The sequence below is a fragment of the Gekko japonicus genome, unplaced genomic scaffold (genome assembly GCF_001447785.1).
Source record: "Gekko japonicus isolate JY-2015 unplaced genomic scaffold, Gekko_japonicus_V1.1 scaffold2030, whole genome shotgun sequence".
Classification (NCBI taxonomy): Eukaryota; Metazoa; Chordata; class Lepidosauria; order Squamata; family Gekkonidae; genus Gekko; species Gekko japonicus.
The window spans coordinates 296,151-312,065 of NW_015173197.1; the positions used below are offsets into that span (position 1 = coordinate 296,151).

A 15,915-nucleotide genomic window follows, 5' to 3' on the forward strand; every position below is an offset into this window, starting at 1 on the left:
GATCAGAAAATGCATACAGTAGCTTGAGTATAATTTTTAAAGTTGCGAAATTTGATCGCTTGGTTTTCTGTAAACCTTTGTGCATGCCGGTCATTGACTGTAAAATGAAATTGTGGCTGTAGCATAATCGAAAGCTGACTAGGATGGTTGCCAAATTTGGTTGGCTGGCATACCGAACTTGGAAAGGGAAGAGAAGTACAGACAGATTTATTTTTAATCTTTGATCGTAATATTAATTTTTACCATTCCTGTATTTTAAACTTTTTAGATTCCTGTTTATAATCTTAGATGCTATTATCTTTTATAATTTCACTGTTCTTTTACCTGTCATTTACTTGCCTCTTATTGTGTTGTTTGCTGGTCTATGACCGTAATAAATAAATTGAAATACCCCACGGAGGTCCCCCCGCCGGCGGCCAGGCAGTCCTATTTGTGTGGCATTTTCTGCCCCTACCCCTACCCCCCTGTCCATTCCTTCTGAATAATTTGTCTAAAGAATATTACAATGTGTAGCCCTGGAGCCCTTCAGCACAGGCAGTTTTAAGCCGGGGGTGTGATCAAACTGTGGCCCTGCCATCCCTTCTTCTCCCCCCCCCCCCCGATGTTCTGACAGGATTCTGATTCCGTGCCGTTTCCCCCTCTTCCAGGGCCGTGGTGGGCTGGGCTCACTCTTTGTCTGGGCCTCCGGCAATGGCGGCCACCGCTATGACAACTGTAACTGCGACGGTTACACCAACAGCATCTACACCCTGTCGGTGGGCAGCACGACGGAGAGCGGGCGGGTCCCCTGGTACAACGAGGCCTGCGCTTCCACCCTCACGGCCACCTACAGCAGCGGGGGGAAGGGGGAAAAGCAGATCGTAAGTGTCATGTATTGAGCCTAGCAAAAATAGAACCACAAGAACTGTACACAGTGCGCTCAATATTTCTTTAACGAAAACCGTAAAGTCATAAATATGAAATGTACAAAAGTGATAATAATACATTCAAATGTGTAAGTTCAGATACATAAAGATAGAAGGTGACAACAACGGGACGGTGGTCTCCGGAATGCGATGCCGTTTCGACGAACGTCTTCTTCTAACCAAGAGTCTATAGGTTGATGATGTATGAAAAATTGCACTTCAATGGAAAAGCTGCCCAATTCACATGGAGTTCAGTAGTTTCACCTATTTCATTGCATAAGTAATGGAGAAGAACATAATCAAGCTATAGATTCTTGGTTAGAAGAAGACGTTTGTCGAAACGGCATCGCATTCCGGAGACCACCGTCCCGTCGTTGTCATCTTCTATCTTTATGTATCTGAACTTACACATTTGAATGTATTATTATCACTTTTGTACATTTCATATTTATAACTTTACGGTTTTCGTTAAAGAAATATTGAGCGCACTGTGTACAGTTCTTGTGGTTCTATTTTTGCATGTCTATGGACTGTGACCATATTTGTTTTTGTATGTACTGAGCCTAGACCATACCTTGGCTGATGCTTAATTTGGACAGAGCTTGAGGATCCGTAACAATAGCTGACTAGGATCCTAGAATGGACCAGTAGGGAGACAGGAATCCTAAAATAGACCAATAGGGAGACAGGGATCCTAGAGGAGACCAATGGAATAACAATGTAGCGTAAATAGCCTATCGTGGGAGTGGGTGGGTGTTTTGGGTATAACCTTTTGCATGCATAAATACCTGGCTTCGGTCAGGGATTCTCTGTCTTCTTTCTGCTTCCTGAAATCATTAATAAACTATGAGCTGATCACTGTACGCGTCTGAACCCAGTATATTTCAGTAAGGCCCTTCATTAATTATAGGAATACTAATAGTTAATAATGTGCCATCCAGTCGCAACCCACTTACGGCAAGCCTGTAAGGCGTGAGACGTTCAGAGGCGATCTGCCGTTGCCCGCTTCCGCATAGCGACCCTGCATAGCGACTTTGGTGGCCTCCCATCCAAATACTAACCGTGGCCCGCCCTGCTTAGCTCCTGGGCTCTCCGGCTAGTCTGGGATATTCCTGCCACTGTTTCCCTCAGACTCGCTTGCAAGAGGGGAGGCGTCGGGGCAGAAAACGGCCCCCCCCCCCCCCGGCATCCTCTTCCTTCCCCCCAGTTAAAGGCTGTGCTTCTAGAGAAGTGTTTATTTTCACCAAGCTTTTCTACGGACCGGATTTAAGTGAGGCAACAGTGCCTCCTATTGACAGTCGTGCAGAAATGAACCCCTCGGTGCTCTTTCAGGGCCCTTCGTGAGAGCACAATCCTCAGAAATCGGTCGATGTCACATGTGCCCCTCAAACTGGTTTGGTGCAGTGGTTAAGTGCGCGGACTCTAATCTGGGAGAACCGGGTTTGATTCCCCACTCCTCCACTTGCACCTGGCTGGATGACCTTGGGCAAGTCACAGTTCTGTCAAGAGCTGGCTTTGAAAAAGAGCAGTTTTGGTCAAGAGCTCTCTCAGCCCCACCTACCTCACAGGCAGTGTTCCCTCTAAGCCGAGTTAGTGTGAGCTAGCTCACAGTTCTTTAGCCTCTAGCTCACACATTTTTGTCTTAGTTCAGAAAGGATAGCTCCAGAGCAAACTAATTTATGCAATAGCCAAATCACCTGCTCACAGCTTTAATGCTGGTAGCTCACAAAGTAGAATTTTTGCTCACAGGACTCCACAGCTTAGAGGGAGCATTGCTCACAGGGTGTCTGTGGTGGGGAGGGGAAGGGAAATGAGTTTTCTACGCCGCTCTGAGATGCCGAGTGAAGGGCGGGGTATAAATCCAATCTCTTCTTCTTCTTCTTCTTCTTCTGCTTCTTCTTCTTCTTCTTCTTCTGCTTCTTCTTCTTCTTCTTCTTCTGCTTCTTCTTCTTCTTCTTCTTCTGCTTCTTCTTCTTCTTCTTCTTCTGCTTCTTCTTCTTCTTCTTCTTCTGCTTCTTCTTCTTCTTCTTCTTCTGCTTCTTCTTCTTCTTCTTCTTCTGCTTCTTCTTCTTCTTCTTCTTCTGCTTCTTCTTCTTCTTCTTCTTCTGCTTCTTCTTCTTCTTCTTCTTCTGCTTCTTCTTCTTCTTCTTCTTCTGCTTCTTCTTCTTCTTCTTCTTCTGCTTCTTCTTCTTCTTCTTCTTCTGCTTCTTCTTCTTCTTCTTCTTCTGCTTCTTCTTCTTCTTCTTCTTCTGCTTCTTCTTCTTCTTCTTCTTCTTCAAAGTGCTTTTGGGTTTCCTTCTATTTTAGGTGTGCATGTGTGAAAGGCAGAAATGTAGTTTTCAGTTCACGTGCATTGGATTTTTAATTGACGGCCGGCCGTGCAGGAAAGGAAATATCAGCCAATGTCCACGTGGGACAGTCAGAGAGTATCTTCTTCCGTGCCAGCTGGAGAGAGGAATGTTCTATGTCTTTTTAGGCCCCTCGTGGAAAAAAAAATGCAGTCCATCGTTTTAACTGAACTGTTCTGCTTCAGTTCTGTTTCAGATTTCTGATTGGTTCCAGATCTCCACAATGCAAATCCCATTGGCACTGTTTGTTTGTTTGCTTGTTTATTTAATTTCAACCCCACCCTCCCCGCTGTAGCAGGCTCCTGGCGGCTTACATAGGATATTACAGAGCTAAAGCAAATGTAGGTAAAATCATAAGTCTAAAACGTTACAAAGTGCTAGTGCTAAGATGATTCCGACACAATGGCGGGCATTAATAGCATCCAGCAAACAGGCAGTCAGCTCCCAGCGTAGTCTGTGTTATATCGGCTGCTAATAATAATGTTAATATCGATGTTAATATCGGGGCCAGGGCCTCAGTTGTATGGTGCAGCTCCCTAGTCAAAAGCATGGTGGAAGAGCTCTGTCTTGCAGGCCCAGCAGAACTGTAAAAGGTCCTGCAGGGCCCTGATGTCTTCCGGGAACTCATTTCACTGGTACGGAGCCACCACTGAGAAGGCCCTGGCCCTCATCACAGCCAGCCTGGCTTCTCTGGGCCCAGCAAGGCTGCTGGCATTAAAGTTGTGCGTGAGCAATTTGGCTACTGCATTTGGCTACTGTCTTAGCCCAGTAGCGATTTGGCTACTGTCTTAGCCCAGGAAGGAGTCATCCTTCCTGGGCTAAGACAAGAATGTGTGAGCCAGAGGCTAAAAGACTGTGAGCTAGCTCACACTAACTCAGCTTAGAGGTAACACTGGTCCCATCCCATTGATTGTATTGATCAGGGGTCATTTCGTAGAAAAAGAGGTGCAGGAGCTCATTAGCATAACTTATTTGCATCTGCCACACCCCCTGACATCACCGGAAGTGTGTCAGAAGGCAACACCCACTGCTCAGGCTCCACTGGACTGTTTTGGATTGCTAGCTATTGGGGGGGGGAATGACATGCAGATCTGCCCTCACAGAGAGCTCACAAGATTTGATAGCTTAGAGGGAGCATTGGGAGGCAGTCAATGGCCAACCGCCTCTGAGCGTCTCTTGCCCTGAAGCCCGCGGAGCTCTGCAATGTACCCGGCTGCTTCTTGTTCTAACTGAGGGCTGCTGGGAGCAGGGGGTGGGGCTTGTTGCATATGCCCACCTCCTGGGCTCTTTACTGCCGGAGCTCCGCTCCTGTGCGCTCCCGCAGGAAATGACCCTTGGTATTGATGCGCTCTGTGTAATCTGCCTTGAGGCCTACAAATAGATAAACAAAAAAGCTATTAAAAACCATTTTTGGAGAGATGCCCATCACTGACACCACCCCCTGGCTGAAGCATCCTCAGGTAGTCAGTTCCAGTTTCCTGCTAAACTGCTGACTCCCTCTCTTTCCTTTCCAGGTGACAACAGACTTGCGGCGCAGATGCACCAGTGAGCACACCGGCTCCTCCGCCTCTGCCCCCCTCGTGGCCGGTATGATCGCTCTCGCTCTGGAGGCCAAGTAAGAACAAGAACCACAGTAGATTTCTAGGAACCTTGAGCTTTAAATCACTTTGGTATCTTGCTCTCCACAGTCTCTTTTTGGGACAGCCAATGTTTTGTTAAGAAGGAGGGAAGCTGTGTAAGTTTCTCCCCTGTGGCAGTGAATCCCATGTGATCATCATTCTTTGGGTGAAGAAGGACTTCCTTTTATCTGTTCTAACCCGACCGCTCAGCAATTTCATGGAGTGCCCACGAGTTCTTGTACTGTGAGAAAGGGAGAGAAGTACTTCTTTCTCGACCTGCTCTATCCCATGCATAATCTTATAAACCTCAGTCATGTCACCCCTCAGCCGTCGTTTCTCCAAGCTAAAGAGCCCCAAGCGCTTCAACCTTTCTTCATAGGGAAAATGTTCCAACCTTTTGATCATTCCAGTTGCCCTTTTCTACACTTTTTCCAGTGCTATAATATCCTTTTTGAGGTGTGGTGACCAGAACTGTACACAGTACTCCAAATGAGGTCGCACCATCGATTTATACAGGGGCAGGTTGATACTGGCTGATTTGTTTTCAATTCCCTTCCTAATAATCCTCAGCATAGCGTTGGCCTTTTTTATTGCAGTTGCACACTGTCTAGACATTTTCATTGAGTTATCTACTACGACTCCAAGATCTCTCTCCTGGTCAGTCTCTGCCAGTTGGTCTATTATGTGCATTTATTTACACATCTTGCTTACCACACAAGGATTAAACACGCAATCATTTGCCCTCTCCCTTTCTCTGCCCTTTTATGAAACTAACAATCAGCTCCTTAAGGGAGCTGGTGAAACAGCCCTGTGTGAGAGAGAAATTGATAATCTGTCTGAAAGGGCCACTTACTACTCTGTGGCATGATTTTACCAGCCACGAGGGACAAGGACCCAAGGAACAGGTAGTTGGCTTTGCAGCTGTCAGGATCCTGTCAACATCTGCAATATTCAGATCAAGTCCTATGCAAAAGGTCAAATCTAGTCTGTGGCCTGCTTCATGCATGAAGGTTGATACAACCTGGGAGAGTCCCAATGTTGCCATGGCAGTCATGAAGTCCTGAAGGTCTATGAACGTGCTTTTAACTGAAACAAAATTCCAGAACAACTATCCAAAGTTCCTAAAAATGTGCATGTCATTTTCACCTCGCAGTGCAGACCGGAGTCTTGACGGCTGCTTGCCCCGATTCTCAGGAGGTGTTTCTGTGCCGCTTCACGTGAAGCTCCTTCTCAGTCTTTATTTGTGTTCTAGCCCAGCGCTGACCTGGAGGGACATGCAGCACCTGGTCATGAGAGCATCCAAGCCAGCCCACCTGCAGGCAAGCGACTGGGCGGTGAATGGTGCAGGACGCAAAGGTGAGGTTGGAGCGGACTGCTGTGGGCATAGCTGGACTGCTTGGGGGTGGTAGACCGCCCCCCATCTGGACTGGCCCAGAACTGGGATGTGGCGGAATGATCTGTCTTCCCTTTCCGGGTCTCATCAGCTGTTTTTGGCTTTGGCTTTGCTTGCTTTTCTTCCACCAGAAAAAGTCATAAACTAAACAAAGCCTTCTATCAGTTTTCTTGTATGGATGGAGCTCTTGAATGCTTAAACAGTGTTAGACAAATGGTTTTTTATGAGGGTACAGGTTGAGCAGGTGGAAAGAAAGCTTTGCAGTGTTCCCTCTAAGCTGAGTTGGTGTGAGCTAGCTCCCAGGTTTTTAGCCTCCGGCTCACACATTTTTGTCTTAGCTCAGGAAGGATGGCTCCAGAGCAAACTAATGTATGCAGTAGCCAAATCGCTCGCTCACAACTTTAATGCCAGTAGTTCACAAAGTAGGATTTTTGCTCACAAGACACCACTGCTTAGAGGGAGCATTGCTTATATCAGCCAGGCAGATTTAAAATTGCAATCAAGAGGGAGAGTTTCATAGTGGTTAGCGTGTCAGACTGGTGCTTAGGGAAACCCAGGTGCAATTTCCTGCTCTCTCATAAAGCAATCTGTGTGACTCTGGACCAGGCTCTCAGTCTCCCCTACGTCACAGTTCAGTTAAGCAGATTTTTATCTTAGCAGCAGATTTTTGTTCCATCTTTCCTCCAGTGAGCTCAGGGCAGTGTGCATGGTTTCCCCCATTTTATCCTTACAACAGATAGGGAGAAACTGGGCTAAGGTCAGCCAATGAGCTTCTTGGTCATTTGGAGGTTTGATTTTAGTCTGATGCACCTACTACTTTAGTATATAGGAAGCAGGATGAATCATAAGATGCAGGATGGAATAAAAATGTGATAAAAAGTGAGTGATTCCTGCCCACCCCAGCAACCACATTATTGTAGCTTTCCAGGACATACTCTAGAATAAGAACAGTCAGAGTATGTTAGAGAAAGGACAGAGGACTGTATGTATATGCACCTTTACTTTGTAACCATGCTCAATCCGTTGCTGTGCAGAGTATGTGTGTGGACATTTTCTTTTTAATGAATTTCTTATTTAGAACGCTGCACAGTTTGTTCTCCATCACCATGATAAACTCCACTCAAACACAGTATTACAAGGACTCCAGGGAAGGGAGGTGGTTGGTCACTAGATCCCCAGAAGTGTGTAAGTAAAGTAAACCACCCCTGCAAACACTAGTTGGAGTGGAAGCAGGAGATGTGGGCTCCAGGTAGAGCCTATAAGCAGCAATGCAGATGGAGTGATAGGAGTGCTGGATCTCTTAGTGAGAAATACTCTTAACTGACCAACTGGTGGCAGTTGAAACACCAGTGAGAAGTGAAGAACTCCTCCAGGAGTTAGGTGAATTTGGGACAACAGTATGCCGCTGGGCAGAGATTTGGAATGGCCGCTGAGTATCTCAGAGGACCCAAATCGGAATGGCGTTCTGTGACAATTGAAAAAAAAAAAAGCAGTCTTGGTATGTTCACATGTGCAACTCCATCAATATTCTTTTTCTGTGCAGTGCATTATTGAAGCACTCATGTGCTCCTGTGCATCGGTAAAGCATCATACAAAGAGAATCTTGATACAATATACCATCACATCAAGACTGCTTTTTCACAGTGCCATAAAGGTATCACACAGGTGACACAAACGGAGGAAAGACGCTCAAAACCATAGCAAATGGCAGATGCACAGCACTGAACAAAATTCAGAAAGTTTTTAAAAAATAGAACACGGTAGGCTTCCTAGTGCATCTTTTCCCTTTTGGAAGCCTGATTGTGTAGAAGAAGAAGAAATTGGATTTATACCCCGCCCTTCACTACCCAAGGGAGTCTCAGAGCAGTTTACAAACTCCTTTCCCTTCCCCTCCCCACAACAGACACCCTGTGAGGTAGGTGGGGCTGAGAGAGCTCTGACAGGAACTGCTCTTTTTTTCAAGAACAGCTCTTATCAGAACTATGGCTTGCCCAAGGTCATCCAGCAGGTGCAAGTGGAGGAGTGGGGAATCAAACCCGGTCCTCCCAGATTAGAGTCCGCGCACTTAACCACTATGCCAAACTGGTGTAGTTCAGAACTCCAAAATCTGGAAAGAAATTTGGATGGGGAGAGAATTTCGAAAACTTCTCTAGTTAGAAGAAGAAGAAGAAGAGATTGGATTTATACCCCGCCCTTCACTTGGGAGTCTCAGAGCGGCTTACAAACTCCTTTCCCTTCCCCTCCCCACAACAGACACCCTGTGAGGTGGGTGGGGCTGAGAGAGCTCTGACACAAACTGCTCTTTCAGGAACAGCTGTGCCAGTGCTTGTGACTGACCCAAGGTCACATCAGCAGGTGCAAGTGGAGGAGTGGGGAATCAAACCCGGTTCTCCCAGATTAGAGTCCGCACACTTAACCACTACACCGAACTGGCTCTCAGTTACAGCAAAATTTCTCTGTTGGCTTCCTTCCCCTCTCTCTTTCCTTTAAAGTGAGTCACCATTATGGATATGGGCTCTTAGATGCTGGAGACCTGGTCGATCTGGCCAAAAAGTGGACACCAACTCGGCCCCAGCAAAAGTGTTCCATCAACGTTATCCACAAGCCACTGTAAGACATGCACAAATCTCACTCTCAGTTTATTGGTTAGGAGACTTGTGACAGACAAGATCAGCTCCGTTTTCACATCATGTGTAATTAACGTAAGGAACTTGCTGCCGTGTAGAGTGACTAGATATTGGCTAAGGTTCCAACCTCATATGATGCTGTCAGATTTATGATGCATCTCCTGATTATTATTCTTTTTAGTGATATGTGGGCAAAGGAAGGGGGAGCTGTGAATTTTGTAGTGTCTTTGGAAACCAATCTTATGGTCCATTTTTGTGGGTTTTAACTGCACGCACACACGCACACACACACGCACCCTCCTCAGAAAACTATTTGACTACCTGTTGGGGATCTATCATGGTTCAAACGGGGGTGCTGGATGAAGATATGGGATGTTGTACTGGTTAAAAGCAGAAGGCTCATGCTACGATCCCATCTTCCTCTTCCCGAGGGAGTTCTGCAGCTTAAAAAAAAAAGGTTGCTTTTTAAAAACAGAAGCACCGAAGGTATTTTTAATCACAGAAAGGTAAAACCAGCATTTTTTAAAACATGTAAAGGCTTGAGCTCTTCCTAGAAGCTAAAATTACCAAACTAAGACCAGGGGTCATTTCCTGTGGGTGCGCACAGGAGCGGAGCTCCAGCAGTAAGGAGCCCAGGGGGCGGGCACATGCAACAATCCCCGCCCCCTGCTCCCAGCAGCCCTCAGTTGGGCCATGAGGAGCAAGAAGCAGCCAGGTAAATTGCAGAGCCCCCTGGCCCACCTTCAGGTACAAGCTCTCCCTCCTCTGTGAGGGCAGATTTGCACATCCCCCCCCCCAGCTAGCAATCCAAAACAGTCCATTGGCCCTTTAAGACCAGGTTTTATTCAGGTACAAGCTCTTCCTTCTCTGTGAGGACAGATCCGCACGTCCGCCCCCCCAAATAGCTGGCAATCCAAAACAGTCTAGTGGTGGGTGTTGCCTTCTGACACACTTCCGGTGATGTCAGGGGGTGTGGCATATGCAAAAAAGTTATGCTAATAAGTGATGCTAATGAGCTCCTGCACCTCTTTTTCTACAAAATGACCCCTGACTAAGGCTATTGTAGTTTGGTCACATTATGGGAAGACAAAACTCACTGGAAAAGACAATAATGGTAGGAAAAGTTGTAGGCGGCAGGAAAAGAGGAAGACCCAATAGGAGATGGATTGACTCCGTCAAGGAAGCCACAAAGGCCCCCCGTTTGCAAGACCTGAGCAAGGCTATTAATAGGGCATTTTGGAGGTCATTAATTCATAAGGTTCCCATGAGTTGCAAGTGACTTGACAGAAGTCGACACAGACGCAAAGGCAGATGCATGCAGAATAATGCATGTTCTCTTTTTTGAGAAATAATTTTTTATTTAAATATTAAAAAAGCAGATATAATCATCAAGTGCACACCCGCCTCCCCATATAGAACAACCTACAGTGTACACATAACAACAAAAAAGGCAAAAAAGAAAAAGAAAAAAAGAAAAGTGGAAAACAAGCAAATTAAGGCATTGGTAGAGAGCTCAACTGGAGCTGCGGTGGCTCAAGTGGTTAAGACGCTGAACTGCAGGCTGTGGAAGGTTGACTTCAGCAGTTCGAGACCTGGGTGCCGCATAACGGAGTGAGCTCCCGTCTCTAGTTCCAGCTCCTGACAACCTAGCAGTTCGAAAGCAAGAAATTGCAAGTAGATAAATAGGGACCACTTCCGTGGGAAGGTAACAGCGTTCCGTGCGCCTTGGTGTTTAGTCATGCCGGCCACATGACCACGGAAACGTCTTCGGACAGCGCTGGCTCTTTGGCTTGGAAACGGAGATGAGCACCGCAACCCTAGAGTTGGACTCTACTGGCTTTTGAGCAAGGGAATCTGTACCTTTACCTTAGAGAGCTCAACATTCAGCATAAATACAAAGAGAAGAAAGTCTTTCCCCTTCTTTTTTCTTTTCCTATAAACATGCATAATTAATGTATAGTTACAACATGCTTAAGGTATAGAGAGAGGCTTATTTAACTTCATCCCATAATCTGAGGAAGGGTTTAAACATCCTTTGGGTATTGTTCTGAGTTGAGTATAAAATAAAATCATGCTACGTTTTTTCAAAAATAAAATCATGCCACGTTTTGGCTTTAGATTCGATTATTCTGATTTGACTTGTTAATTTTTCAGATATTGCAATCTGCCATGACTCAGAATACCATGAATGCTAAAAGCTGGAAAGCCGCAGAATCATGCATTTTCAGTGCACTTTAGTGATTACTTGCAAGTGGATTTTGCCCTTTGACAAAATAAAATCCCGTTGCAAAGTGCATTGGAAGTAGATTGAAAGTGCGCTGTATTCCATGTGTGTGAAAGTGCCCATTAAGAAAAACTCAATCCGTGTTTAAAGCAGGAGGAAGCCTGTTGATTGCAGTGTGAAGGTGTGGAGAGGGCAGTCGGGCTGCTGGTTTCCGATACATCCAACTGTGCTTTGGGTCTCTTGGCAGGGCAATCGGCTCGAGGCTGTCCGTCTCCGCCAATGCCTCTACCTGCCACGGGGAAAAGGCTGACATCCTGTCTCTGGAGCACGTCCAGGTGCAGCTTTCACTCAGCTACAGCCGGAGAGGAGATTTAGCCATCTCGCTGACCAGTCCGATGGGTACCAAATCCACCCTAGTGGATGTCAGGTGAGTTAGAGCCGGGGTGGGAAAGTAGATAGTGTTGAACTAGGACTCAGGAGACCTGGGTCCAGATATCCTCTCCATTGTAATAGCTGAATGGGTGGTCAGGGGGGACCACCCATTCAGCTATTACAATGGAGAGGATATCTGGAGGGGACACATCTCTCTCTCTCAGCCTTGCCTACCATGCGGGGTTGGTTGTGAGGATAAAGTAGCAGAGGACCCTTGTGTACACTACTTTGAAATTTTTAGGTCTTTTCTACATTCTGCTTTTCCTCACCTGTGTGTTCCTGTTGCTTGGGGGGGGGGGGATGTCTGTTCTGCAGGTGTTTTGCTCCCCCTAGTGGTTGTTCAGATATTACATCACTTTATGTCCCGCATAAAAACCTGCAATTTAAATTTGCAGGGAGATATGCCAGAAATAAAGAGATGTAATATTGAATTGTCCACTAGCGGGAGCAAAGCACGTGCGGAACAGGAAAAAATACCCTGAAGCAACAGGAAGAAGAAGCAGAAGAAGAGATTGAGTTTATACCCCACCCTTCACTCAGAGTCTCAGAGCGGTTTACAATCTCCTTTCCCTTCCCGTCCCCACAACAGGCACCCTGTGAGGTAGGTGGGGCTGAGAGAGCTCTTTTGAGGACCACTCTTCAGAGAACAGCTCTGAGAGAACTTGTGACTGACCCAAGGTCACACCAGCAGCTGCATGTGGAGGCGTGGGGAATCAAACCTGGTTCTCTAGATTAGGGTACCCCACTCTTAACAACAAAGTGGCTCCACTACACCAAACACACAAGCAAGGCAAATGAGAATGTGGGAAAGCCCTTAGAGGATTAACCAGATCAACCAGGCCAGTCAGTCTGACGTCGATACCGGGTAAATTGGTGGAAACCATTATTAAGGAAAGAATTAGTAGGCACATAGATGAACAAAACCTATTCAGGCAGACTCAGCATGGGTTCTGTAAAGGAAGATCTTGTCTCACTAACCTATTAGTGTTCTTCGAGGGAGTGAACAAACATGTGGACAAGGGGGATCCAATAGATATTGTTTACCTTGACTTCCAGAAAGCTTTTGATAAAGTTCCTCATCAAAGGCTCCTAAGTAAGCTCAAAAATCATGGGATAAAAGAACAAGTCCTTTTATGGATCAAAAACTGGCTAATTAATAGAAAACAGAGAGTGAGTATAAATGGGCAGTTCTCCCAGTGGAGGGGGGTAAGCAGTGGGGTACCACAGGGATCAGTACTTGGTCCACTGCTTTTTAACTTGTTCATTAATGATTTGGAGTTGGGAGTAAGCAGTGAAGTGGCTAAATCTGCGGATGATACGAAGTTGTTCAGGGTGGTGAAAACCAGTGAGGATTGTGAGGCACTCCAAAGGGATCTGTCAAGGATAGGCAAGTGGGTGTCAACATGGCAAATGGGGTTCAGTGTGGCCAAGTGCAAGGTGATGCACATTGGAGCCAAAAATCCTAAATATAAATACACATTGATGGGGTCTGAACTGGCAGAGACTGAGCAAGAGAGAGATCTTGGAGTTGTAGTGGATAACTCACTGAAAATGTCGAGACAGTGTGTGACTGCAATAAAGAAGGCCAATGCTATGCTGGGGATTATTAGGAAGGGTATTGAAAACAGATCAGCCAATATAATAATGCCCCTATATAAATCAATGGTGAGACCTCATTTGGAATACTGTGTGCAGTTCTGGGCACCACACCTTAAAAAGGATATTATAGCTTTGGAAAAAGTGCAGAAAAGGGCAACTCGAATGATAAAAGGGTTGGAACACTTTCCCTATGAGGAAAGGTTAAAGCGCTTAGGGCTCTTTAGCTTGGAGAAAAGACGACTGAGGGGTGACATGATCGAGGTTTATAAGATTATGCATGGGAAAGAGCAGGTAGAGAAAGAGGTACTTTTCTCCCTTTCTCACAATACAAGAACCCGTGGGCACTCCATGAAATTGCTGAGCGGTCGGGTTAGAACGGATAAAAGGAAGTACTTCTTCACCCAAAGAGTGATTAACACATGGAATTCACTGCCACAGGAGGTGGTGGCGGCTACAAGCATGGACGGCTTCAAGAGGGAATTAGATAAGCCTATGGGGCAGAGGTCCATCAGTGGCTATTAGCCACCAGGTATAGATAGGGGCTCTGGGGCAAGTGATGCTCTGTCTTCTTGGTGCTTGGGGGGGGGGGTCAACAGTGGGAGGGCTTCTAGTGTCCTGGCCCCACTGCTGGACCTCCTGATGGCACCTGGTATTTCTGGCCACTGTGTGACACGGAGTGTTGGACTGGATGGGCCTTTGGCCTGATCCAACATTGGCGTCTCTTATGTTCTTAAAATGTGATGGATGAATATTTCTGTCCAGGAGATGCAAAGCCAGCCCGGCTACTTCTGCACTTCCCTTGTGTTGTCCCAGATTTTCTTGTGTGTGCACTGGGCCCCATTTCCCCTTCATTTCAGTTAAATGAGATTTGTAAAGTTAACAGCAGAACTGGTGCACAGCTTTGTTTCTTCAGTCAGTTTTATCTTTTCCCTTGTCTGATTTAGCAATGCACAACAGGCACTTGAAGGACACGTGCAGACCAGTGTTCCCTCTAAGCTGAGTGAAAAGTATGCAGACGGAGAGCGATCTCAGCTTTTACTTAGTTCAGAACAAGACAAAGAAGCCAGCTCGCAGGCCGGCGTATATGTCCCAGGAAACACCCCCACACACACACCCCCACCCATGATTGGCTATTTACAGTGTACTCGAGATCCATAGGCTCTCGGTTGGGTTCCGAGCCCTCCTATTGGTGCGGGCTAGGGTCTGCTTGACCCTTTGTTCTCATACCCAAAGGTCTGCTGCTTCCCCTGACCGCGAGGCGACCTGGACGCCTCCGAGGTCGGGGATGAATACATTACACCGAGTTAGTGTGAGCTAGCTCACAGTTTTTCAGCCTCCAGCTCACAGATTTTTGTCTTCGCTCAGGAAGGATGACTCCAGAGCCAAATAATTTATGCAGTAGCCAAATCGCTTGCTCGCAAATTTCATGCCAGTAGCTCACAGAGTAGAATTTTTGCTCACAAGACTCCACGGCTTAGAGGGAGCATTGGTGCACACCAGTAAAACATGGCACAAAAACAATCATCATATGATCAGATCTCTCTCTCTCTCTCTCTCTCTCTCTCTTTTTCTTTCTTCCTGCCTGCCGTCTGTCTGTCTTTTTTTACTCTCTCTCTTTCTCTTTTTCTTTCTCTCTTTCTTTCTCTCTTTCTCTCTCTCTTTCTCTCTCTCTTTCTCTCTCTCTTTCTCTCTCTCTTTCTCTCTCTCTTTCTCTCTCTCTTTCTCTCTCTCTTTCTCTCTCTCTTTCTCTCTCTCTTTCTCTCTCTCTTTCTCTCTCTCTTTCTCTCTCTCTTTCTCTCTCTCTTTCTCTCTCTCTTTCTCTCTCTCTTTCTCTCTCTCTTTCTCTCTCTCTCTCTTTCTTTCTCTCTTTCTCTCTTTCTGTTAAGGCAGGGGAAGTCATGCAGAACCACTGAAGGAGTGGGAAGCTGTGGGAAATGCCTTGCACATGTAACAGGTTGTACAAAATCCAAAAATAAAATAGGTTAAAGTGGGAAGATTTCCTAGTGGCTCAGCGTTTAGTTCGTGACTTTGTCTGCTAGGCCTTACGATACTAGCCGCAACGGGTACAAGGACTGGTCCTTTATGTCCACACACTACTGGGATGAAGACCCGCGTGGCACCTGGACCCTTCTGCTGGAGAACAAGGGAGATGCATACAACACAGGTAAGCTGACCACCTTCCCCCCAACTCAGCAAGCAGGGCAGACCATCGGAGTTCTCCTAGCGCCCAGGGTGGCTTGTCTTCCATCCCAGGCCACAGTTCCGACTCATCAGCATCCCATAAGTTTTAGGCGACTTGAGGGACTCCCACGGACCCCAGGGCACAGCACATAGCCTGTGTCATTCTCCCCACTACCTGCGCTTGGCAGCTTGGCAGTTCCCTCCTGGGCATGGGACAGGGGTAGCAATCAGTTTTGGTCACTGATGTCGTTGAAGTTCCAGGGCCTGGGGGGGCAAAATGGGGTTGGTGGGCCACGGGGCCGAGGTTGGGCTTGCCCCACAGCCAACCCAAACAACATCAGCCTCACCCAGAAGAGCCCTCGTACCTCCCGGGGCAACGTGCCATCTCACAGTATTTGTCAGATATGACTTGTCATCAGGGGTCATTTCGTAGAAAAAGAGGTGCAGGAGCTCATTAGCATAACTTATCAGCATAACTTATTTGCATAGGCCACGCCCCCTGACATCACCAGAAGTGTGTCAGAAGGCAATGCCCAGCGCTCAGGCTCCACTGGACTGTTTTGGATTGCTGGCTATTGGGGGGGGGG

At 46.7% G+C, this 15,915-nt stretch overlaps 1 protein-coding gene across 1 annotated transcript in view; it reads left to right on the forward strand.

Moving 5' to 3' along the window:
* Positions 1-15,915, forward strand: part of PCSK4 (proprotein convertase subtilisin/kexin type 4) — a 43,854-nt gene that overhangs the window by 25,263 nt on the left and 2,676 nt on the right. Inside the window, exons 8-13 of the mRNA XM_015422644.1 lie at positions 648-860; positions 4,768-4,868; positions 6,125-6,228; positions 8,758-8,875; positions 11,364-11,543; positions 15,187-15,311. Coding sequence (XP_015278130.1) covers positions 648-860; positions 4,768-4,868; positions 6,125-6,228; positions 8,758-8,875; positions 11,364-11,543; positions 15,187-15,311 — 841 coding nt within the window. The remainder of the gene's footprint in view (positions 1-647; positions 861-4,767; positions 4,869-6,124; positions 6,229-8,757; positions 8,876-11,363; positions 11,544-15,186; positions 15,312-15,915) is intronic.